The following is a 26,375-nucleotide window of genomic DNA, read 5'->3' as shown; positions in this document are numbered from 1 at the left end:
CGAACAATTAAAAACAGAGAAATTCAAAAATCTAATAATTGAAAAATTCAAAAGTCGGAAAATGGAAAAATTTTAAATTAAAATAGAGAAAATAAAATCGAATAACTGAAAAGACGAAAAAATACAATATCTAAAAATTGGATATTTGAAAAATGAAGAAATGAAAAACTGAAAAATTACAATATTGGAAAATCAAAATATTGCAAAAAAACTCGAGATCCAAAAATCTTTAAAGCTTCAACTTTTTTCTAAAAAGAAAAAATTGACTTCATTCATATGCACAAAAGCTTGAGAAATTGAGGAAACGAAAAATTTATAAAACATTAAAAAATTGAAAAAACGAAACATTGAAAATTCGAAAAATTATAAAATCCGAAAAATTTAGGAAATAAAAACTGAAAAATTGAAAAATTCAAAGACGGAAAACGGAATAATTTAAATCTGAAAACTTAAAAAACCAAAGAATTTAGAAATGGGGACACTGAAAAAATCGAACAATTTAAAAAACGAAAAATTAAAGAGTTGGAAATCAATAAATTGGAAAATCGAAATCCAAAAACCTTAAAAAAAACTGACTTCATTCAAATGTACAAAAGCTTGGAAAATTGAAAACGAAAAATTAAAAATTCAAAAGGCAGAAAATCGAAAAATTTTAAATTAAAACAGAGAAACTAAAAATCGAATTGAAAAAATGAAAAAACAAAATTTCAAAAAATTGGAATTTCGAAAAACTGAAAAATTAAGGAACTGGAAAATCAAAAAATTCCAAAACCGAGATCCAAAAACGTTTAAAATTTTATAATTTTTCCAAAAAAAAAAAGTACTTCATCCATATGTACAAAAGCCTGGGAAATTGAAGAAACGAAAAATTACAAACAGAAATCAAAAAGCGAAAAATTGAAAATTTCAAAAGGCGGAAAATAGAAAAATTTTAAATTAAAGCAGAAGAACTAAAAATTGAATATGTAATTGAAAAAACGAAAAAATAAATATCTAAAAATTGTAAATTCGAAAAATGAAGAAATGAAAAATTACAAAGTTGGAAAATCAAAAAAATTGAAAAATTGAGAACCAAAAACCTTCAAAACTTCAATATTAAAAAAAAAAAGATGACTTTATTCATATGTACATACAAAAGCTTTGAAAATTGAAGAAACGAAAAATTAAAACATTGAAAAATTGAAAAAACGAAACAATGGAAATTCGAAAACTTGTAAAATCTAAAAAATTTAGAATATAAAAACTGAAAAATACAAAGCTGGAAAACAGAATGATTTAAATCTGAAAAATTACAAAATTGAGACATTAAAAAATTCGTACAATTGAAAAAACGAAAAAATAAACGAGCTACAATTGAAAATTCGAAAAATTAAATAAAAAATTGAAAAACTGAAAAACTTCAAAATGTTTCCAAAAAAAATTGACTTCATTCAAATGTACATTTTTTTCGTCTCCCTCTATCGAGTGGTAGATTTATTAAATGTATTGTTGCTGTGATTTGTGTTGCATATGCGCGTGATTAGTGTCCAAGCTTTTCGCCGGCGTTTGACGGCCGTAAAGTCCCTAGATTACTAAAGTAACGCGATTCATTAGGCCCGTGTGTTAGACAAAGACAGACACAAATTGAGCCAAAATGGCCGTTTGACAATTGATACTGACGTTTGTGAACAAGTGTGTCAAAGTGTTTGCTCTACAAAAATCAATTAAAATGCCTGGGTGTTGCATCAAATCGTTCTGATCATCTGTTTGAAAAATCTCAAATTACGCATCCGTACATGTCACAATATTATACACAAGATGACAACGTTTTTTTTGAAATGTAGGCTTCATTTTTCTTTAAAAAATAAGTCTCTGGAGACAAAAAATAAAATCAATAAAAGTAGTCGTAGTCTTGGAATACGAAACCTTGTTGACATGGTCAATTAATTTTTAATTTTGTTTTTAGTTAGTGTATAAATAGAATGATTAAAATTTGAAATCTTGACTTTATTTTAAGATAAAAGTTTAGGCACCCAAAACACGTAGAATACATTCATATTGTTAGACACTCGTAATTTCTCGTAGTCATAACTGATTATACCAGCAATTATTGTCCTCATTTTTAAAGTTGGCGGTTGTTTATTTGAGCCAAAATGGCGCCTATTCGCGTTACTTTAGCAATCTAGGGACTTTAGACGGCCGAATGTTGGTACGCCATCTCTTGTTCGCCGGCCTTTGGTCAAACCATAGCATGGGTCTATCTATATCAATGGTCCGGGCTTGAAAATAAAATCGAAGATCAATAAATTTTATTAGAACCAAGACAATGGAAACAAAATTTAAATAACAGTACAAGGATGTTAAAAAATATACATTATGCCTAGGCACTGTTCATGAGGGTAAAATCGCTAAATAAAAAATAGAAGAAGTGTGCTATGTAATAACTTAGCCACGATCTATAATCACAGAAGTTTTAGTTGCAAAACAAAGTGGAAACGAAATCGAGTTTAAAACCTAAAATATTGGTCACATATGAAAACTATTTGTACTTTGAACTGTACATTTATAAACTGTCCAAACTAAAATTCAAGTAGAGTCCCTTCAAAGCCAAATATCACGACGAGTTCATCTTAGAAGGGACGATATATATTTACATATATGCATGTTTCGATGAATACACTTTTACATTTGGTTTAAGTTCTGATTGCATTAACAGGCACAATAAAGTAACTAATATTCTAAGTTGCATCGGATTTGTTTATATCACAATACTGAACAGACTTTGTGCAAAATAAAATTGCTGCTAAAATGAGGTTAGTGTAAAAATGCACAAAATCTATTTCAACTTTTTTCGATATTGCACACTTTGCAAAGAGATCGACGACTCACATTAATACTAAGCGATAAGCAATTTAAAATATAAAACACACAATTTTAATACTATAAAACCCTGAATCAAGTCCGTTCGCAAACAAGATTTTTAACGCATCTCTTTACAAAGGTTAACATTCTACAAAACAAAAGATAAAAATCATAGCAATAAATTAACCATATTTTACAACAAATTCTATTTCGTTCAGTATATTGCTAGATGAATAAACATGTTAAAAAATTATGAAATATAGTTTTTTTACTGTAATGATTAAAATGTATTGATTACAAAACACTATAATCATTTTGTATGGCATTCATTCTAACATTTTAAGTTCCCGTTTGATATGTAGGGGAGGGGATTGTTCACACGTCTTTCTTCTCCTGTGATGTCTCCGGCGATTTCAACGAACAGCTGTCTCCTTCAACTAAACTCGGTGTGCTAAAAACCACAATTACAACCCTCATTCTAACCTCAAACCCCACTCACATGGACGGTTCAGTAACAGGCTGTGTGACGTTTTGGCTGTTGTCTTTACTCTCGCACAAATCTCCAGCATCCTTCTCGGCATCTTTATTCGGCACTTGAGCAACTTTTTCAATACTGACTTTACTATCTTTGGAACTCGCTTTCGCTTCCTCCTTCGGGTCATTCTCAATACTTTCAACTTTCAAATCGTTCTCTACCGTGCAAGAAATATCAGGTTTGGCGGGAGTCTTGTCGAACGCGGAGTCGAAATTCGCGTCGAACTTCACCGAAGTGAAATCGGCAAAGTCCGCCCAGTCGCCCACGTTCGAGTTCGGGTTTGATTGGCTGTTGCTCGCGGGACCCCACGGATCGACGGTTCCTATTGGCGGAACGCCCCGTTCTGGCGCCTTTGGGGACATCCACGCTACAACACACAAGTATGAGACGCCCGTTAAGCGTGAGCGTGCAACTCACGGTCTACTTCCATGGGGACCCCCGACGGCGAGTCGTCGTCGCTGTCGCTGCTGTAGACCGTCTCATTTTGATCTTCTTTCTCTATAACAGTCTGAAAAGTGTGGTCTCGGTCTTCGAAGATTTGATCGTCGGCGTCGTCCAAAGTGTTTATGTTTTGGGCGCAAACTTGCTTGAATAGTTCGCGCTGTTGCGCCACGTCACCGTCGGTGAGGCTGAAAATCATATCAGTCCGATGGTCGATCGTCCTGGATAATCAAAAATAGAGGGATAGTGGGGGTAAAAAAGAAACCTACTGTAAAGTGTCGTCTCCGTCATTGAAGGCGTCGTCGTTGAAACCGCTATAGCCATCGATGCAGTGGGAGGTTAGATGTTGTACTTGATAACTGGAATACATCTAGAAAAAAATACGTAAATGACACTACAACCAAAAAATTTCGGTCTAAACGACTCATTTTTTTATGTTACAAAAACTTATAAATATAATTTAACTTTATCCATGAATCTACATAACTTCTTTGAAATTATGGTCACACACAAACGCTGATGTAGTGATTACAGAATATTAACTAAATTTGATTTTGTACAACTCCTCCTAAAACATGATGACGTTTATCCCAAAAAGTTAGCAAAAAATTTAATAAAAAATACGCCTTGGGATGCGATATCACTTATTTTTTCAACGATGTTCTTTAATTTGGTAAAATTGCTTAAACTGCGAGTTCATTATTATTATTATTATTATTATTATTTTGAACAAATGTTAAAGGTGTAAATAAATTTTTGGTACTGTTGTTCAAATGTATAAAAGCTTCAAAAATTTAAGAAACGTAAAATTAAAAACACAGAAATTCAAAAATCGGAAAAATTGAAAAATTCAGAAGTTGGAAAATCGAAAAATAAAGAAATGAAAAAATGAAAAACTGAACAATTTAAGTTTTCCAAAAAAAAAATGACTTCATTCAAATGTACAGAAGCGTGGAAAATTGAAGAAACGAAAAATTAAGAACACAGAAATTCAAAAATCGAAAAATTGAAAAAATCAAAAGGCGGAAAATCGAAAAATTGGAAATTCGAAAAATGAAAAAATTAAAAAGTCGGAAAATCAAAAAATTGAAAAATCGAGCTCCAAAACCCTCCAAAACTTCAAAATTTACCCCAAAAAAAGACTTCATATGTACAAAAGCTTGGTAAATTGAAGAAACGAAACATTGAAAATTCGGAAAATTATAAAATCTAAAAAATTTACGAAATAAAAACTGAAAAATTGAAAAATTCAAAACTGCCAAAAAATTAAAAAATTGAAAAAAATAAAAGAGTCAAAAATTGAAAAAATGAAAAATTAAAGAGTTAGAAATCAAAAAATTAGAAAATCGAGATCCAAAAACCATAAAAAACTGACTTCATTCAAATGTACAAAAGCTTGGAAAATTGAAAACGAAAAACTAAAAAATTCAAAGGGCTGAAAATCGAAAAATTTTAAATTAAAACAAAGGAACTAAAAATCTAATTGAAACAACGAAAAAATAAAATTTCTAAAAATTGTAAATTCGAAAAACAAAGAAATGAAAATCGAAAAACTGAAAAATTAAGAAACTGGAAAATCAAAAAATTGCAAAACCGAGATCCAAAAACGTTTGAAACTTTAAACTTTTCCAAAAAGAGAGTTCATTCATATGCACAAAAGCTTGGGAAATTGAAGAAACGAAAAATAGAAAAATTCAAAAGGCGGAAAACAGAACAATTTTAAATTAAAGCTGAAAAACCAAAAATCGTATATTAATTGAACGACAAAATAAAATATCTAAAAATTGTGAATTCCAAAAATGAACAAATGAAAAATTACAAAGTTGGAAAATCAAAAAAATTGGAAAATCGAAAACCAAAAACCTTCAAAACTTCAAAAATTTTTCAAAAAAAAATGACTTCATTCATATGTACAAAAGCTTGGAAAATTGAAGATACGAAAAATTAAAACATTGAAAATTCGAAAAATTGTAAAATCTAAAAAATTTAGGAAATAAAAACTGAAAAATTACAAATCAAAAAATTAAAAACATGATAGTCATTAATAAGACCTGGTTTATAGAAACCGAAATTAGTTAATTCGGGATTAACTTTTAATTGAGGTCCGTTGCTAGGCGACGTGCATCTTCTAACCAATCAGGAGCTCCCATTCCACATTTTAATCCAGTGTTAAATTAATCGGGGATTAAATATTTAATTCGCGTTTCTATAAACTGGCCCTAAAAAAATCAGACAATTGAAAAAACGAAAAAATAAACGAGCTAAAAATTGAAAATTCGAAAAAATGAAATAAAAAATTGAAAAACTGAAAAACTTCAAAATTTTTACAAAAAAAAAAACTTACTTCATTCAAATGTACACAAACTTTGAAAATTGAAGAAACGAACAATTAAAAACACAGAAATTCAAAAATCTAGTAATTGAAAAATTCAAAAGTCGGAAAATAGAAAAATTTTAAATTAAAACAGAGAAAATAAAATCGAATAACTGAAAAGACGAAAAAATACAATATCTAAAAATTGGAAATTCCAAAAATTTTAAATTCCTAATTTAGGCAATAAAAACTGACAAAACACAAAGCTGGAAAACAGAATGATTTAGATCTGAAAAAATACAAATCAAAAAATTAAAACATTGAGAGATTAAAAAATTCGGACAATTGAAAAAATGAAAAAATAAACGAACTAAAATTGAAAATTCGACAAATGAAGAAATGAACAACTGAAAAATTACAATATTGGAAAATCAAAAAATGGCAAAAAAAAACGAGATCCAAAAATCTTTAAAACTTCGACTTTTTTCTAAAAAGAAAAAAATGACTTCATTCATATGCACAAAAGCTTGAGAAATTGAAGAAACGAAAAATTTATAAAACAATGAAAAATTGAAAAAACGAAACATTGAAAATTCGAAAAATTATAAAATCTAAAAAATTTAGGAAATAAAAACTGAAAAATTGAAAAATTCAAAGACGGAAAACATAATAATTTAAATCTGAAAACTTAAAAAAACAAAAAATTTAAAAATGGAGACACTCAAAAAATCGAACAACTTAAAAAACGAAAAATTAAAGAGTTGGAAAAATTAAAAACAGAAATTCAAAAATCGTAAAACTGAAAAAGTCGGACAATGGAACAATTTTAAATTAAAACAGAGAAACTAAAAATCTAAAAATTGAAAAAACGAAAAAATAAAATTTCTAAAAATTGGAAAATCAAAAAATTGGAAAATCGAGATCCAAAAAACTTCAATAATTCAAAAGCGTGGAAAATTGAAAACGAAAAATTAAAAACACAGAAATTCAAAAATCTAAAAATTGAAAAATTCAATAGTCGGAAAATGGAACAATTTTAAATTAAAACAGAGAAACTAAAAATCGAAAAAATAAAATTTCTAAAATTGGAAATTCGAAAAATAATGAACTGGAAAAATTAAAAACTGAAAAACTATTTGGAAAATCAAAAAATTGAAAAATCGAGATCCAAAAACCTCCAAAACTTTTTTGAAAAAAAAATTACTTCATTCATATGTACAAAAGCTTGGAAAATTGTAGAAACGAAATATTGAAAATTTGAAAAATTGTAAAATCTAAAAAATTTAGAAAATAAAAACTGAAGACTTGAAAAAATCACAACTGGAAAACAGAATGATTTAAATCTGAAAAATTACAAACCGAAAAATTAAAAAATGGAGACATCAAAAAAATCGAACAATGGAAAAAACGAAAAAATAAACGAGCTAAAAATTGAAAATTCGAAAAGTGATATAAAAAGTTGAAAAAATGAACAATTAAAGAGTTGGAAAATCAAAAAATTGGAAAATCGATTTACAAAAACCTTCAAAACTTCAAAATTTTGAAAAAAAAAAAACTGCCTTCATTCCAGCTTTTGTATATTGCTTGGAAAATCAAAAAATTGAGAAATTCGAAAGTCGGAAAATGGAAAAATTTTAAATTAAAAATCGAATAATCTGAAAAAACGAAAAAATAAAATATCTAAAAGTTGGAAAATCAAAAAACTGGAAAATCAAGATCCAAAACCTTCAAAATTTTCAAAAAAAGACTTCATTCATATGCACAAAAGCTTGGGAAATTGAAGAAACAAAAAATTAAAACATTGAAAAACTGAAGAAACGAAACATTGAAAATTCGAAAAATTATAAAACCTAAAAAAATTACGAAATAAAAACTGAAAAATTTAAAAATTCAAAGCTCAAAAACAGAATCATTCAAATCTAAAAAATTACAAACCAAGAAATTAAAAAATGGAAACATTAAAAAAATTGATAAAATTATGGAATAAAGATACAAAATTTGAAAAATTCAAAAGTAGGCAAATTGAAAAACCCAAAAATCGAAACACTTCAAATTTTTAAAATCCGCCCTCCACACTTCAAACGGGTTGTATTCAAATGTACAAAAACTCAAAACATTAGAGAAACCAAAAATTGAAAAATTAAAATTGAAAACCAAAAAAATTTAAGAAACGAAAAAATGAAAAATCCAAAATTAAACATAGAGAAACTCAAAATATGAGAAACCAAAGCATCTAAAAATCGGCACTCACAAATAAAAAAACTTTAAAATTTCCAAAAAATAAACTTAAATGTCTGCAAGTTCGAAAACATAAAAAAAATTAAAATTAAAAACTACAAAAATTCAAGAAACGAAAAATTAAAAATAATAAAAATTATAAAATCTAAAAAAAAATACGAAATAAAATACAATAATAATACAAATAAAAATTTTTAATTCACAAAACTGAAAAATTCAAAAGTTAAAATATCGAAAAAACAAAAATCGTTAAACAAACCTGAAAAATTGCAAAACGAAAATTAAAAATACAAAAGTTGGAGAATCGAAAAATTGAACGATGGAAAACTTTCAAAATTAAAATTAAAATGGGGTCTAGTGTACAAAAACTCGATTTAGCATGCAGAGACTTTTTGGTGATTACCAATTTGAAATCAAAATAAGGGAAGTTTTCAAAATTTCTAAAAAAAAAATTAAAACCGGCTCTATTTAAACAGAAAAAACAACTACTTTTCACAAAATTTTTTGCAGAAACCGAATCTGAGCTACTTTTACTATACCTCTTTGAATAACGTACAAAAACCGAAAAAAATTCGTAGGAACATTAAAATGGAATAAGTTCAAAAGAAAAAAACGAATCTTCGGACATTTTTTCAACAACGCCTCAAATAACCCGAAAAAATCGAGAAATTTAAGAAAAAAAATATTCAAAGCAGAAAAAAATACCAATTTATAGACAATCTGAAGTCACCATTGCTATATTATTTATTCAGAAACTAGAAAGATACGAAAATGTTTCCAAAAATTATTCAAAAAATTGTAAGAACACCTCTATTCACGTGAAAAAAAAGGACAGGCTTACAGACGACTTTTTGTAGATTATACATATGCGGTCGTCAAATAACCGAAAAAAAATGACAAAATAAATTTATTTTCAAAATAATAATAACAATAAAACTGACAGCATTTAAACGAAGAAGAGATCGTTGTATAACCAAAAATATTAAATTATATACCGAAACTGATTTCAATCAATTAAAACATTGACCATCTTTTCCACTATTTCCAACTAAATCAAAAACTAATTTTACGCTTCGTCGAAATTTCCAAATATTGTTTTTGGCAGCTTTTTCAGTACAGCGACACTTTAAAAATAACGCCTTTACTATGCCAAAAATTAAAATGGCCTGATCGAAACCACATAATACCATCTAAATTTTATTAGCAAATTCCTGTAACGTTTCGTAAGTTCTAACCCCTTTTCTCATCACAAAATCAAATTCTGAACAAAAACTTGTCAATCGAACATTGGAACACGACAACGTTGCAATCGATTCGATATTTTTAGTCTGTGCATGGTCATGGAGCGTATTCAGAGGAAATTTTATTTACAAAGTAGCGATATTTCAACCACGATATGGAGTTTTCTTGTTAAAAAAAGATTCTAATCACGAAAAATCGATAAAAGAGGAAGCACCCGGTCCAAGGATACAATCGACGATGAAACAAAACAGTTAATTTATTTGTACTCACGAACATACAGTTGGGATTTCAAAATTAATCTATTGTGTAATAATTGTAAAAAAAGTTAATTACATCATACGAAGAATTAATGTTTGAAATTATTATTTTAGACCGGCACTACCAGACTAATTTTCAAGACATTATCAACAACACTAAGTATTACTTTGGTTATTTTCACGCTTGTTTACCCTCGGTAACTGACCATAACCGAATTTTTTCCAATAAACACCAGCCCACTTCCATTAATTGAATTCGTCGAAGCAATAAAACCCGAAATCCTCGAGTAATACAATAAAGCTTCATTTAATTGAAATCAGTTTAAGCGGATTTGTTTCAAAATAAATTTTTTCGACGATTTGAAAGCAGATAAATCACACCGAGCCGCGAATCGATTGTTAGGCTTGGGTGTGACACAGTGTAATATCATATCGTAAAATAAAAAAATTACCTGATCTTGAGGGAACGTTATATCACTGTAGTCGTCGTTTTCTTCATTGGAAGAATTAGGATATGCACCACCCTGTATAAAATAAAAACAAATAAAATAAAAATTTATCGTTTTTGTTAAAACTACCCACCAATAGTGTGTCTTGAATAGCGTTGGTTTCTTTCAGAGTGCTCTCCTTAAATTCGTCTAAAGATTTAGCAACTTCAGGTAGATTATCAAGAAGGTATTTCCCTAGAGAAGTATCTGAACACAATTCAACTATTTTATTAATTATGCTTATTAAGTGGCCCATGTAACCCTGTCGCACCCCATTAGACTCTTTCCTAAAATTAAAAAAATAACTCAAATCCACCTCAACAACCACAAAACCCACTGTTGTTCGTCGTTGTCCTTCCAAGCCTTCAAAATTCGTTCAATTACGTTACAATTTACTAATAACTGCAAGGAAAACGCAGTCAGATCCACATCCGAAAACGCGCCTAAAGGGTACTCACGTGTCTACTTAAGGCATTCGAATTTTCATCAGATTCGTCGGATGTGTGTGTTTTCAAAGCGGAAATAAGGCAATTTTCCACTTGAGTGTGCAGGAAATTGTTCCACGGATATTTGAAAAATAAATCTAAGAGAACGGTGCAAGTCCCCAAAGAGACGACTTCCTGCAGCAATCTTCCATTGTTGGACGCTACTGCTGCGGCGAATAATTTCGTCACTTGGAGACGCGTATTGCCTACAGGTGTTTGCAGAGTTCCGACCGTTGTGCTAATCGGTGTTTTCTGAAATCGGACCGGATTTGAAAATTTACAGTGGAACTTTTGTGGAGCGAACTTCCATTTTACGAAAGTGTATCAAATGAAGCAAGATTTGTACAATCTCCGTTATATAGAATCTTACCTCTATGTAGCCTCAATTTATTTTCAAAGAATAATTTACGTTAAGTTAAAATTAATAATTTTAGTTCATTACATAATTTCTTTATAGGTTTATTTATCATACAATTTTGTTTCGTCGGGTTAGAACGCAAAATTTTGGGAATTCAGGTTTTAAAGCATATATTAATTTCCGCACCCGTGCCGACCAATCACAACAAAACACATTCAAACTGATTGCCAAGTTCAAATATTATTCATCGTGTTTATTCAAGTGTTCATATCCAAGATCATGGATCTAGGGAAAACCATACGATTTCTTTTTATATTTATTATTGTGTGATCTGAGCATTTTTTTTAATTGGCATCGATTTTTTTAATTTTAGAGATTCTCCAGTTTCCGAATTTACGATTTTTTGCTTTTTTAGTTCTTCGATTTTACAATTTTTTGAGTTTTCAACTTTTAGTTTTTTAATTTTTCAATTTGGTTTTTTCGTAATTTTTTTTATTTTTCAACAAAAGTACAAATTTATTCAAACTGAAATTTTGAATCGGAAAATTGTAACACTGAAATAACGAAAAATTTCAAAATGAAAATCGAGAAACCGAAAAATCGAAAAATTGTAAAAACATGGAAAAATAAAAAAAAATTAAAACTGCAAAATCGGATAATTGAAAAATTCGAAAAACGAAAAACGTTAAAAATCTCGAAACTGAAAGAACAAAAAAGCGAAAATCCAAACAATTTTGCAATTTTTCGATTTAAAAATTTTCAAGTTCTTTATTTTTAATTTGACAAAGTTATTCAAACTAAAATCTTGAAAAATCGTAAAATTGTAAAACCGGAACATTAAAAAATTAAACAATTAAAAAATCAAGAAATTGAAAAATCGACAAAATGAAGGAATTCTGCAATTTTTCGATGTTTTCATTGTTTCGATTTTTCATTTTTTAATTGTCCAACAAAAGGACAAATTCATTCAAATTGAGATTTCAATAAATCGAAAAATTGAAAATTTTAAAAATTAAGAAATTGAAAAAATTGGATAATTAAAAAATCGAAAATTGTAAGATAGAAAAATTGTAACATTCAAACTTGAAAAAATTTTAAAAAATCCAAAAATTTCAAAGTGTTAATCAGAAAATAAAGAAATTGTAAAAACAAAACGTCGAAAGAACGAAAAATTATAAAATCTCGAAATTTAAAAATCGAAAAAACGAAACAATTTTGTAATATTTCGAGTTCACTTTTTCAAGTTCTTGATTTTTTCGATTGTTCATTTTTTAATTTTGAAGAAAAAGACAAATTTAATCCACCGACATTTTAAAAGATCGAAAATTTGAAAAATCGGAAAATTGTAAAGTCGAAAATTTATTGTAAATTTGAACGAACCAAATTTGAAACATCGAAAAATTGAAAAAAATCGAAAATTTGTAACATTGAAACCTGAAAAAGTGATCAGTTCAAAATCGAACAATTGAAACATCAAAAAATTGAAAGAACGAAAAATTGTATAATTCCGAATTTGAAAGATCGAAAAATTAAAATATCCAAAAATTTAAAAATGTAGAATACAAAAATTTTAACTAAAAATCCAACATTTTCAAAATGAAAATCGAAATCGAGAAATCGAAAATTTGTTGTAAAAACGAAACACGGAAAAATCAACACATTTAAAAATTGAAAAGTCGGATAACTGAGAAATTATTAAAATTTACAAATGAAAAAACGAAAAATTTAAAAATGTCGAAGATCAAAAAATCAAAAAACGAAACAATGTTGCAATTTTCCGATTTAGAAACTTCCAAGTTTTTGATTTTTAATTTTCTTTTCTTTTTCTCAATTTTTTATTTTTTCAACAAAATGACAAGGTTATTCAAACTAAAATTTTGAAAAATCGATAAAATGAAAGAATTCTGCAATTTTTCTATACAAAATTTTTCATATTCTCCATGTTCAATTTTTTGTTTCTTTCGATTTTTAATTTTTTAATTTTGAAGAAAAAGACAAATTTAATAAACCGACATTTTAAAAGATAAAAATTGAAATTCGGAAAATTGTAAAGTCGAAAATCTAGAACCAAACACTGAAAAACCGAAAATTGTAAAAATTAAGAAGAAAAAATAGAGAAACTGAAAAATCGAAAAATTGAAAAGCAAAGAATTGTAAAAATCGAACAACTGCAAAATTGTAAATTTAAAAAACTGGAAAAAATCAATTTCTACAAATTGAAAAATCGACAATTGTAAAATTCAGAAGTTGAAAAATCTCTGAAAAATCGAAAAATACAAAAAAAAACAGAAAAATCCGAAAATGCTAAAATAAAAATTGAAAAACTGTAGAATTAACGAATCGAAAACTGAAAAATTGAAATCCAAAACTTGAATGGACCTAATTTGAAACATCGAAAAACTGAAAAAAATCGACAATTTGTAATACTGAAATCTGAAAAAGTGATGAACTAAAATTCAAGTAAATGGAACATCAAAAAATTGAAGAACGAAAAATTATAAAATATCCAAAAATTTAGAAATGAAAAATACGTAAATTGTAACATTGAAACATTGTAAAACCGAATAATTTAAAAATTGAAAAATCGAAAAATTGGACAAAATAAAGAAAATCCAAATCGAAAGGTCGACAATTGGAAAATGGAAAAATTGTAACATTGGATATGAAAAAACTAAAAAATTAAAAAATTGAAACTGAAAATCAAAAAACAGGAAAAACGAAACTTGGAACACCGAAAAAATTAAAAATTGTACACGCCAAAACTTGAGAAATTGAAAATTTGGATAACTGACAAAACTGAAAATTTGAAAATCTGAAAAAGCAAGAAACTGTAAAATTGTAATTCTGAAACCTGAAAAACTGATAAATTAAAAATCCAGAAATGGAAAAATACGACAAACAAAAATTTCTAGAAATAGAAAAATTGACAAATTGTAAAATTCAAAAGTTGAAAACTCCCTAAAAAATCGAAAAATACAAAAAATTTAAACTGGAAAATCCAAAAATGCTAAAATAAAAATCGAAAAACTGTAGAATAAAGAATCGAAAAGAAAAATTTAAATCCAAAGTTTGAAAGAATCAAATTTGAAACATCCAAAAATCGAAAATTTGTAGCATTGAAACCAGAAAAAGTGATGAATTAAAAATCGAGGAATTGAAACATCAAGAAATTGAAAAAAATTGTAAAATTCAGAATTTGAAAAATCGAAAAATTAAAATATCCAAAAATTTAAAAATCAAACTACAGAAATTTTAACTAGAAATCCAACGATTTCAAAATGAAAGTCGAAATTTTGAAATTAAAAAATCGGATAAATGAAAAATTAACAATTCAAAAAACGAAAAATTTGAAAATCTCCAATTGAAAAATAAAAAAAATCGAAAAAATGAAACAATCTGAAATTACTTGGAAGTACTTTATTTTTTATTTTCTTAATTTTTCGTTTTTAATTTTTCAACAAAAGAACATTTTTTTTTTACTAAAATGTTAAAAAATTGAAAAATCGGAAAATTGTCACATTGAAAAGTGGTAAAACTGAAAACTTGAAAATCGAAAAATTAAAAAAGAAACATTGTAAAACCAAATAATTTAAAAATTAAAAAATCGAAGAATTGGAAAAAATAAAGAAATTCCAAATCGAAAGGTCGACAATTGGAAAATGGAAAAATTGTAACCTTGAATATGAAAAAACTAAAAAATTAAAAAATTGAAATTGAAAATCAAAAAAACAAAAAACGAAATTTAAAACACCGAAAAACAAGTGAAAATTTGAAAATCTGAAAAAACGAGAAACTGATAAATTAAATAATGGAAAAATACGGCAAACAAAAATTTTTAGGAATAGAAAAATCAACAAATTGTAAAATTCAAAAGTTGAAAAATCCCTAACAAATCGAAAAATACAAAAAATTTAAACTGAAAAATCCAAAAATGCCCAAATAAAAGTCGAAAAACTGTAAAATTGAAGAATCGAAGAAACGAAAAATTAAAATCCAAAATTTGAAAGGACCAAATTTCAAATATGAAAAAATTGAAAAAATCAAAAATTTGTAACATTGAACCTGAAAAAGTAATCAATTAAAAATTGAGTCATTGAAACATCAAAAAATTGAAAAAACGGGAAATTGTAAAATTCAGAATTTGAAAGATCGAAAAATTAAAGTACCCAAAAATTTAAAAATGAAAAATACAGAAATTTTAACTAAAAATTAGGGATGTACCGACTAGTGGCCGACCGGTCGGATAAGCCGACTATTCGGCCGTTTTTCATCGTCGGCTGCAGTCGGCGACTAGTCGGCTAAACAGCCGATCGGTCGGCTTTTTTTATTAAAATTAAAATAGTATATAAAACAATTAAACCCGGTTTACAGAACCTCAATTAAATATTTAATTGCGATTTAATTTTTAACCCCACGTTAAAATATCATGTGACCGACTCTACGCCAATCAGACGTCGCTAATGGCCTTGTTAAATGCGCGATCAACTTAAACTCAGTTAAAATATTGTATAAACGGCCCTAAATTGTGTTATTCTTTATTTTTGTACTGAGTTACTAAAAAAAATTAAATGTTAAAATTATCCAAACAAATTTAACACATTTTTTGGAAAACAAAGGAACTTTAGTTATTCCTTTTATTAAAATAGAACAAACCTTTAAGGTAGCCAGAGAAATAGAAAAAAAACACACTGTTTGTTGCATTTATAAACCGGTTTTAGCAAAGCCGAACAGTCGGCCGACTAGTCAGTTTTTACTGGCCGAACAATCGGCTAGTCGGTTAGTCGGCCATACCTACAGTCGGTACATCTCTACTAAAAATCCAATAATTTCAAAATGAAAATCTAAATCGAGAAACCGAAAAATTGTTGTAATAACGAAACACGGAAAAATTAAAAAATCTTGAATCGAAAAATTACAAAATCGAAAAAACGAAACAATCTGGAATTACTTGCAGGTATTTTATTTTTAATTTTTCATTTTCTCAATTTTTCGTTTTTAATTTTTCACCAAAAGGACAAATTTGTAACATTGAAACATTGAAAAATTGTAAAACTGAAAAATTAAAAAAAGAAACTTTGTAAAACCGAACAATTTAAAAATTGAGAAATCGAATAATTGGAAAATGGAAAAATTGTACACTTGAAAATGAAAAAACTAAAAAATTAAAAAATCGAATGAAGCAATTGCAAAATTGAAAATCAAAAAACAGAAAAAACGAAACTTGAAACACCGAAAAATTTAAAAATTGTACTCCAAAACTGGAAAAATTGAAAAATTGGATAATTGACACAATTGAAAATTTGAATAACTGAAAAAACAAGAAACTGTAAAATCAAATTATAACACTGAAACCTGAAAAACGGATCCTGAAAAGGAAAAAATTTCTAGAAATAGAAAAATTGATAAATTGTAAAATCAAAAATTAAAAAATACAAAAAATTGAAACTGAAAAATCTGAAAATGTCAACATAAACATCGAAAAACTGTAAAATTAAAGAATCAAAAACTGAAAAATTGAAAAAAAACGAAATATTGAACAATAAAAAAAATTGAAATACCGAAATGTTGAAAAAATCAACAATTGAAAAATTGCAAAATTAAAATATCTTCAAATAGAAAAATCCAAAAAAACAGAAATTGTCAAATCAAAATTGTAATATTGAAACCTGAAAAAACTGTCCAATTAAAAATCGAGAAACTGAAAAATCGAAATAACAAAAAATTAAAAAATGGAAAAATTCCACAATAAAAAACTGAGAAATCGTAAAAAATCGAAAACCTTCAAAAATTCCAAAAATCGATGCGAATTAAAAACAAATGCTTGGATCACACAGATGAGAGCAATAAAATAATATTTGAATTTGAGCAAGTTTGAATTTAGCGCCGATCCGCTTTGTTGTGATTCGTCGGCACGGGTGCGGAAATTAATATATGCCAATAAACAGAATTAGTAAGCTTAATTTTTATCGCTTTTTATTGTATTTATTTTCTCCTAATATGCAATAAAGATATCATCAGTTTTATTATTATTACGCTGAAGCGTGCAAAATTTTTGCAAATGCATTTCGTCAGATACACACTTTTCAAACTGTAGGTACATACGAAAAAGAAAATTACGCGTAAAAAATTAGAAAAATGAAAAAAGAACAATTTTCCGCTATACGTTTATCGCCAAATGGAAGTTCGACTGTACATTGTGAACATTACCTTGGGCGGGTTAAGTAATAGGTCGTGAAAGTCTTTTAAATGTCCTAAGATCGTCTCCGTTGTTGACTGTATCACACGTTCCCTCTGTTCAACATTAATAATAGTTTCTTCGCCTATGTCGGAATTGTAGGTAGTTTGGGAGTTATTTAGTTTGGGAATGCTGAAAATCTTATCAGTGGTTTGGCTGAAATTTAAATTCGCTTAATTAAGCATTACACAGGAATGTCGACAGCTGGAACAAGTGCTACTAAAAAAAAAATAAATACGTGTCGAAACCCAATTTTTTTTCTTGTTCGCAGCTGTCGCATTCGAACGAAAATCCAGCAACATCGAGCAGAATTACCTCAATTGATTAATATCTAAAAGCGCTAAAAGTACTTGAATGCCGCCAACGATAGCACTTTCTGTCTTCTCACCTTCAAATATATTATCTAACAATAACGATACTGTTTCAGACCTGCAATCCAAGCATCGATCAAACCGAACTAATCCTTACAACGTCGAACTTACGATTCTAAAGTATTAAGTAGCGGATCTGGATCAACTCGTTCCGTCGAATTCTTTTGAGTGTCTCGAGCTACCCTAATAAAATCACACAACAATTGAGCAACGTTATAGTGCCTTTCCTTGTCAACTTTCGGATTCAACAAACCGACCAACGATTGCATGATTCTTTGACTGTCGAGCCACTGAAACGTTTCTTGTTTTGGTTTTCTCTGGTTATCGTGTGAGAAGCTACTCACGTTGAGAATGTTTTGTCTCATTTCGAGGCTTTCAACCTGTGTCATGAGTTTGAGCATGAGATCCATGATAGCGGAAGTGCCTAAATGTTTGAGCAGTAATGATATAAAGGTGTCCTTAGCTTTTAAAAAATCTAGAACCTGTAAGCAAGTGAACTGATAGGACAACCAGTTCTGGTAGATGGAAGAAGGATGTCACCGAAGGAGCGAAGACGTGATGGGAAAGGCGCGGAAAAAAGGGGAAAAAATATGTTATATATCATACACTAAATAACTAAATAAATACATATAGTCAGACTTCATTCACGCGCGGATCGTTCGATCAGCACAATTGGAAACTTGGGAAATTATTTTTGTTGTCAAAAAAAAAGGGAAAAATGTAAAGGTACAATTTTAAAAGTGTGAAGTCTGTTTCAAAATTTTATCTACGGTTTCAAATTTGTTGCCATTTTGATTTAAGATATTGAAATGAATGCTATAAAAATACAGATCTAATTTTATATAAACTCGATTCATTTTTCCCCTTTTTTGAAACAGCTTTCTCACAATAATAAGATAATAATTTAGTAAGGAGCATTTCCCAAGTTCCTATTAAATGGAATACAGTTTCATTTATCCCTATTTTGCAGTGTCAGGATGATTCATTTCACACACAATTTGGTAATTGTAAGTGGTTATGAGTAATGTAAATACTTTACTTAAATTTAGACTTGTAATTGTTTTAAAACACGGTTCGACAATCACAGAAAATGGTTGATTATGGTTATTAGCAGTTTAAGTAAAGTAGGTTCTGACAATAACATGAAAAACGGTTTTATATGGTTGATAAAAGAAATGTTTTTATTTACTGTTATTGTTAACAAGGTTACTATCAAATTGGAATAGCAAATTTAACTTAAACGCAGTATATTACGCTTATAAACTCCAGGTGGATTTTTTTTTATTTATTTTTTAAGACTGCGTTTTATTTCGATTGAAAGACAATTTCCAGCAATGTCGAGAACCTAAAAAAATGTTCCAAGTACCAAAAGAAGAGTAAACAGAGAGAGATTTTTCGAAATATTGGGTTTCAAAGTCCAAATTTTTCAAATTTCACGAAGTGATAGGAATTTTTGAAGAAATGAAGCCTAAAATAACTTCCAGAGGTCGAAATCTAGAGAAAGTCTCGTTAGGTATTTTTCGAAAGGGGGTGAAAATTTCATAATAGGAAAAATTAAGCCTTTGGAAAAGTTGTTTAAAAATTTACAAAAATTCTGGAGATAGATTTCATTTGAAAAATATACCGTGTGGAAAACTGAGAAATTTAAAATCGAAAAATTAAAAAAATACAGAAATTGAAAAAACGAAAAATTGGAAAAACAAAAAATACAAATATTTGGAAAAGAAATTGTAAAATCGAAAAACTGTAAAATAGAAACATAGAAAAATGAAAAAACCCGAAAATTAAAAATCGAGAGACTGAAAAATCTAAAAATTAAAACACATACATATCTAGAAATTAAAAAATAAATAATCAAAAATTAATAATCAAAAATTGAAAAATTGAAAATCAAAAATTGAAAAATTGCAAATTAAAAATGTGATACCAAAAATATCTAGAAAATTTAAAATCGAAAAACTGAGAATCCAAAATCTAAAAATCGAAAAATTGAGAATTCTAAAAATTTTAAAAATGGAGAAATTGAAAGTCATCAATTGAAAAATAAAAAAAATTGAAACGAAAAATAAAAACATCTATAAATTTAAAAATCGGAAAATTGTAAGATAAAAACCCGGGGAAAAATTAAAAATCGCAGATAATCAAAAAATTGAAAAATTAAATTTACAATTTTCCAATTATCCGATTTTTCAGTTTTCAAATTTTACAATTTTTCGATCTTACAACGTTACAATTTTCCAATTTTTCGATTTTAATGTCAGTTTGAATAAATTTGTCCTCCTGTTGAAAAATTAAAAAATGAAAAATGAAGAAAAACGAAAATTAAACATAAAGAACTTGAAAAATTTTAAATCAAAAATTTCAATTTTTCGATTGTTTCAATTTTCCCGTTTTATAATTTTTTTATTCTTCAATTTTTCGGTATTGCAAAATTTTAGTTTCAAAAATTTGTCCTTCTTTTAAACAATTAAAAAATGAAAAATTGAGAACTCGAAAAATTGCAAAATTGTTTCGATTTTTTATCTCGTTTATAATTTTTCACTTTGTCGATTTTCGAATTTTTCGATTTTTCCAAGTTTCAATGCTACAATTTTCAATTTGTTCTTTTGATGAAAAATTTAAAAAATTTAAATTGAAAAATTACAAAACTAGAAAGTTAAAAAATTGAAAGTTGAAAAACAAAAAAAATGCAAAATCGAAAAATTATAATATACGCCTAGAAACTAAAAAGTCGAAAAATGGTACAATCCAAAAATTGAAAATTAAAATGAAAAAATGAAAAATCGAAAAATTGAGAATCAAAAATCCAAAACTCTTTGGAAATTCTAAAAATCGAAAATATAGAGAAATTGAAAAATCAGATAATTCAAAAACATTAAATGAAAATCGAAAAACTGAAGACATGAAAAGAAATCTAGAAATTTAAAAATCGAAAAATTGAGAATTATTCAAAAAACTGAAATGAAAAAAATAGAGAAATTTAAAAATCATCCATTTAAAAATAAAAAATTGGAAGTAGGAAAAATAAAAATTTCTATAAATTTAATAACATAAAAACCGGAAAAAAATCGCAATTAAGGTTACAATTTTCCAGTTATCCGATTTTTTAATTTCTGTATTTTTTCAATCCTTCGATTTCTCAGTTTTTAAATTTTTGAATTTTTTTATGTTCCATTTTACAATTTTTCGATGTTTCAACATTACAATTTTCCGATTTTTCGAATTTAATGTCATTTTGAATAAATTTGTCCTCTTATTGAAAAATTAAAAAATGAAAAATCGAGAACTTGGAAAATTCTAAACCGAAAAATTGCAAAATTGTTTCGTTTTTTCCATCTCAATTTTCAATTTTTCGATTTTTCCAGGACTCAATGCCACAATTTTCCCAATTTTCAAGATTCAGTTTCAATAAATTTGTCCTTTTGTTAAAAAATTAAAAAATGAAAAATCGAGAAAATGAAAACTTAAAAATCGAGAACAAGAAAAAATTTTAAACCGAAAAATTAAAAAATTGAAAACTTGCAAAATTGAAAGTTGAAAAATAAAAAAACATGCAAAATCGAAAAAATAAAAAACATGCAAAATCGAAAAAATAAAAAAGCCAAAAATGGAATGATTGAAAAATCGAAAAATTAAAATACATGTGCAGAAATTAAAAAGTCGAAAAATTGAGAATTATTCAAAAAACTGAATTGAAAAAATAGAGAAATTGAAAAATCATCGATTGAAAAATAAAAAAGTTTGGAAACACGACAAATAAAAATATCTAAATTTTTGAATTTTTTTATGTTCCAATTTTACAATTTTTCGATGTTTCAACTTATAATTTTCCGATTTTTAAATTTTTAGATTTTAATGTCAGTTTGAATAAATTTGTCCACTAAAAAATTAAAAATCAAGAACTAGAAAAATTTTAAACCGAAAATTTGCAAAATTCTTTCGGTTTTTCGTTGTTTTTCAATTTTTGATTTTCTATTTTTCCGTTTTATAATTTTTCGTTTTTTCAATTTTCCAATTTTTCGATTTTCAAAATTTCAGTTTGAACAAATTTGTCCCTACGTTGAACAATTAAAAAATGAAAAATTGAGAACTTGGAAAATTCTAAACCGAAAAGTTTCAATAAATTTGTTCTTTTGTTGCAAAATTAAAAACTGAAAAATTAAAAATCTAGAACAAGAAAAAATTTTAAACCCAAAAGTTCCAAAACTGGAAAGTTAAAAAATTGAAGCCAAAAATGGAATGACTGAAAAATCGAAAATTTGAAAAGTCGAAAAATGGTAAAATCCAAAAATTGAAAATTAAAAACAAGAAATTGAAAAATTGAGAATTGTAAGAATTGAAAAAATAAAGAAATTGAAAAATCAGTTAAATGAAAATTATCAATTGAAAAAACCAAAATTGGAAACATCATACCAAAAATACCTAGACGTTTAAAAATCGAAAAACTGAAATGTAAAAATCTACAAATTAAGAATTCTAAAAATTGAAGAAATAGAGAAATTGAAAAATCAGACAATTGAAAATCATCAAATGAAAAATCGAAAAATTGGAAACATGAAAAAAAATATCTAGTAATTTAAAAATCGAAAATTATTGTAAAAATTGAAAAACAGAAAAACTGAAAAAACGCAAAATTAAACTATAAATTAAAAAGTCGAAAAAATGGTAAAATCCAATCAATTTTTCCGTTTTATAATTTTTCGACATTTCATTTTTAAGAGAACTTCTCAACCGAAAAATTGCAAAATTGCTTCGTTTTTTCCATCTCAATTTTTTTTTTTTTTGAGGTTCAATGCTACAATTTTCTGAATTTTCAAAATTCCAGTTTTAATAAATAATAAATTTATTAAAACTGGAATTTTGAAAAGAACAAGAAAAAAATGTAAATCCAAAACTGGAAATTTAAAAAATTGAAAACTTGAAAATTGAAAGTTAAAAAATTAAAAAAAAAATGCAAAATCGAAACACTGAAAGATTGAAAACTCAAAAAATTGTATAATAGAAAAAATAAAAAAGTCAAAAATGGAATGACTGAAAAATCGAAGAATTAAAAAGTCGAAAAATGGTAAAATCCAAAAATTGAAAATTAAAATCAAAAAATTGGTAATCGAAAATCTAAAAATCTGTAAAAATTCCGAGAATCGAAAAAATAGAGTCCTTAAAAAATCAATTAATTGATAAATCAATATGTAATTGAAAAATCTAAAAATTATAAACACGAAAAATAAAAATAACTAGAAAAAAAAACACGAAAAATTCAAAAACTAAGACAGCATAAAACGAAAAAATTGTTGTACCGTTAAACCTGAAAAAAAAATGAAAAATAAAAAATAGAAAAATCAAGATATTGCAACATTATAAAATTGAAAATCAAACAATTGAAAATCAAAATTTTGAAAAATCCAAAAACTGAAAAATTAACAATCGAGAAAACTGAAAAATCGAAAAATTGGACGAAAACCATGTCCAGAAATAGAAAAAACGAGAAATAATAAAACTAAAAAGTGTAACATTAATAAATCGGAAAAAATAAAAAGTTAAAAATCAAGAAATGGAAAAATTCAAAAAACGAAAAATTGAAAATTAAAAATCAAGAAATGGAAAAATCGAAAAATTGCAAAATTCAAAAAACGAAAAATTGAAAACAAAAATCGTAAAACCGAAAAGCTAAGAATCTCTAAAAAATATGGAAATTTTCGAAGAAACAAAGCCGAAAATTACATCTGGAGGTCACAATCTACAAAAATCTTCAGTTTCGAAAGTGGTGAAAACAGGTCGCAAATTTTTAGGTATTGAAAAATTAAGCTTTTGAAAATTTGACTAAAAAACAAAAAGCCTCGGACAACGATCTCGACGTGCTCGTTTATGGTCCCGGAGCAAGATTTTCGAAAAATTCAAAATTTCAAAATCGAAAAATTGAAAAAACAAAACATCGGTAAACGAAAATTTTTATCGATTTTTAAAATTTTTCCTCTGTAAATTCATATCAATTTCAATATCTTGCTAAAATTTTCAAGAAATTCCACATACAACGTTACATTTACATTCATTGTTTTTCCCGGATTTTACGAGGATTAAATCAACCATACCTGAGATAATTATTGCTAGAATAAATAATTCTGACGCATTATGCGTAACGCACTTTTTAATAAATATTTATTTAGTTTATTTAACATGTTTTACGACGACGTCATAACATTTTCGGGGAAAATAAGTAAATAAAATTTAGTTCTTCCAACAATAAATATTGTAAAAAAAACGTACGTTTATACAGTGTGCAAAAAAATAATGGCGACGGCTAGTTCTCATCACAGTATTAGGAACAATTAAGCCTCCTACGTAACCATAAATAAAGCAGCTCCAAGCAAAACTGGTATTGGAGATTTCTCGTTAAAAAAAGGTTACGTGAACCTCGTCAACATTTACAATAATAACGTTCATTATCTGTTATTTTTCAGAAAAGACACGATGACGCGAACAACCAATATACAAAACAACGACGTCTTAGGTAAACGTACTCATTAAAATTTTTATATAGAGAATGAACAAAGTATTACGCGATAGCACGACACAAAACAAATAAATAAACCAAAGTAAGATTCGCTGTTTTACTGAAACCGACTACATTCTCTTACAACTAAATCAATACAATTAACCACCATGATAAATTAAAAACTGGTACACAAGCAATTTTCACATTCAACAAAAAGTTGTTCCATTGTGAGAATAACGGAAAAACCCATTTTTTTTATTCGTCCCAAATAATCTCCGTCAACCAAAAAAGGAATCCGTGACATTGAAAACGCCGTCAGCATCAACAGATTTTGAAAAACCGCCCGTGAAAGTTATTAGTGCAAACCTGACTTAAGATTGACATTTTCGGGATCTTTGATCATCAAATTGAAAATGAAATAACGGCAACAGTTCAGCACATTGGTCTTATTGGATTAAATGACTAATTATGAAGCAATCAATACTTTAAATATGTATGAAACATGATCGCTTCCAATTGTACATATTCTAGGTTTAGCTTCCTGGGGGGAGTACGCTTCTTCAATTACCAGCTATTATTAGCCAGTCGTGTTTTTTTTAGCTCAAAAACACACTTAATTTTCTAATATTTGGTAATCGGAATTTGAATTCTCGATTTTTTAAATTAATTATATTTAATTTGATTGTTTTTATGCAAATGGCGAAGTTCCTATGGGAAATTTCTATGCACATTTTTGTTTGTTACTTTTATTAATTAGAAGAATACCCATTTAATGACATGGTACAGTTACTCTATTGATTTTAGGCCACGTTGGATGGGCTAATAAAGTATTTAAATTGTTTCCACTGGAACTTGTCCAAAACAAAATCATCACCCCATATAAAAAAATTTACAACTGGAGAGATAAACGTAAATTGACTGCAATAAAATTTTAATTGAAGTGTTTAAAGCAATTAAGTAATTCAATAAAATATGAATAAATAAAAACTGACTCACTGTCTTAAACATTAAGTATTACTTGCAAAAATGAACATCCTGACACTAATATTACGAACACCCTCATTCATAAGTCCACTTAACTCATTCATTTCATCTACCTACCTGCTCAGTCTTTTTTGCAATAAGTGCACCCATAATTCTACTAAAGTAGGAAGCCAACAGTGGATTTAATGGAGGTTCACATTCCAAAAAACTATACAACTTATCGAGAAGTACTTCATCACTAGCCAACCTCTCATTAATAGCAGGAACATCGCAAGTAAGCAATTCGCACGCTATGTTTGGGTATTTAAACCTGATTCTTTCCTCTAGTTCAATCGAGGGCTCCCTCGTTACGAGACTTACAAGTTCTTCCATCATTTCTGGTTTCACTAAGCTAAAACGTGATTTTTGTCTTAAAACCGACTAGTGTGAGTTGCGGCGTGTCTTACAAGTCTATTAAGGCCCTGCTTTGCACTTTACACTGGTTGATGATGTCCTCAGTGTCCATAATTTCACAAAGGGTAACGTCCTGAAACATTGTTTATACAAAGCATTAGGGCGTAAGTGTGGGCATTCCGGCGACTTTTACCTCTTTGCAAAGCAGGGCATCAAGGTACGACGCGTTTTTGTTATATAACCAAAACATGGTAAATTCTGAAAGTAAATGATAAACAGAATAAATATGTGGTAACATGTCAAAATTGACAGGGTTCGTTACGACATTTTTGGGAAAAATTAAGTGCAGTTGAGGTTGTGGGGGTTTTAGTGGGTGGTTGCGTTGCAAGAGCGTCGGATTTTTGTACCTTTTTCAAAACTTTTAGAGAAGACGTTGGGTTAGGTTCATCTGAAATGACCTTTGTTATCAAATTCTTTTATAAATGCACAATTTACACAGACACGGGTTTTGATAATAAACAGCATATCACAAATTTCATAGTATTTAAGTAGAGGAAGTTGCAGGTAAAACGCAATTTACGTGAACTCGAAAATACTTTTATACAATGACAAAAATGACCACCATACATAATCCCAGAATGCACTTGTTGATCGAGTGGGAAATGACATTCCGCGCGAAATTTGAAATCGAGTGGGGTCG

At 27.6% G+C, this 26,375-nt stretch overlaps 1 protein-coding gene across 3 annotated transcripts; it reads right to left on the bottom strand.

Moving 5' to 3' along the window:
- Window positions 1–2,273: 2,273 nt before the first annotated feature.
- LOC135127799 (serine/threonine-protein phosphatase 6 regulatory subunit 3) lies at window positions 2,274–26,324 on the bottom strand. Of its 3 annotated transcripts, none has more exons than XM_064054424.1 (16): window positions 26,083–26,324; window positions 25,869–25,933; window positions 25,729–25,808; window positions 25,400–25,673; window positions 18,150–18,320; window positions 17,917–18,095; window positions 17,750–17,863; window positions 17,407–17,590; window positions 10,815–11,093; window positions 10,694–10,758; window positions 10,451–10,643; window positions 10,321–10,392; window positions 4,087–4,187; window positions 3,794–4,005; window positions 3,341–3,743; window positions 2,274–3,292 (listed from the first exon to the last, which is right to left on the bottom strand). In XM_064054424.1, exons 2-16 carry the CDS (start codon window positions 25,923–25,925, stop codon window positions 3,217–3,219), a joined length of 2,460 nt encoding a protein of 819 aa, XP_063910494.1. In that variant the 5' UTR covers window positions 25,926–25,933; window positions 26,083–26,324; the 3' UTR covers window positions 2,274–3,216. The 3 variants fall into 3 exon arrangements, with proteins under 3 accessions (XP_063910494.1, XP_063910492.1, XP_063910493.1); XM_064054422.1 differs by having other exon boundaries at window positions 3,794–4,038; window positions 26,083–26,323; XM_064054423.1 differs by having other exon boundaries at window positions 3,794–4,038; window positions 18,150–18,287; window positions 26,083–26,323.
- Window positions 26,325–26,375: the final 51 nt, after the last annotated feature.

Source organism: Zophobas morio, unplaced genomic scaffold (genome assembly GCF_036711695.1).
Source record: "Zophobas morio isolate AGI-343-1 ecotype UQ-CSIRO unplaced genomic scaffold, CSIRO_AGI_Zmor_V1 ptg000012l, whole genome shotgun sequence".
Classification (NCBI taxonomy): Eukaryota; Metazoa; Arthropoda; class Insecta; order Coleoptera; family Tenebrionidae; genus Zophobas; species Zophobas morio.
Note: the sequence above shows the minus strand (reverse complement) of the source record. Positions and strands in the feature narration are given on the sequence as shown.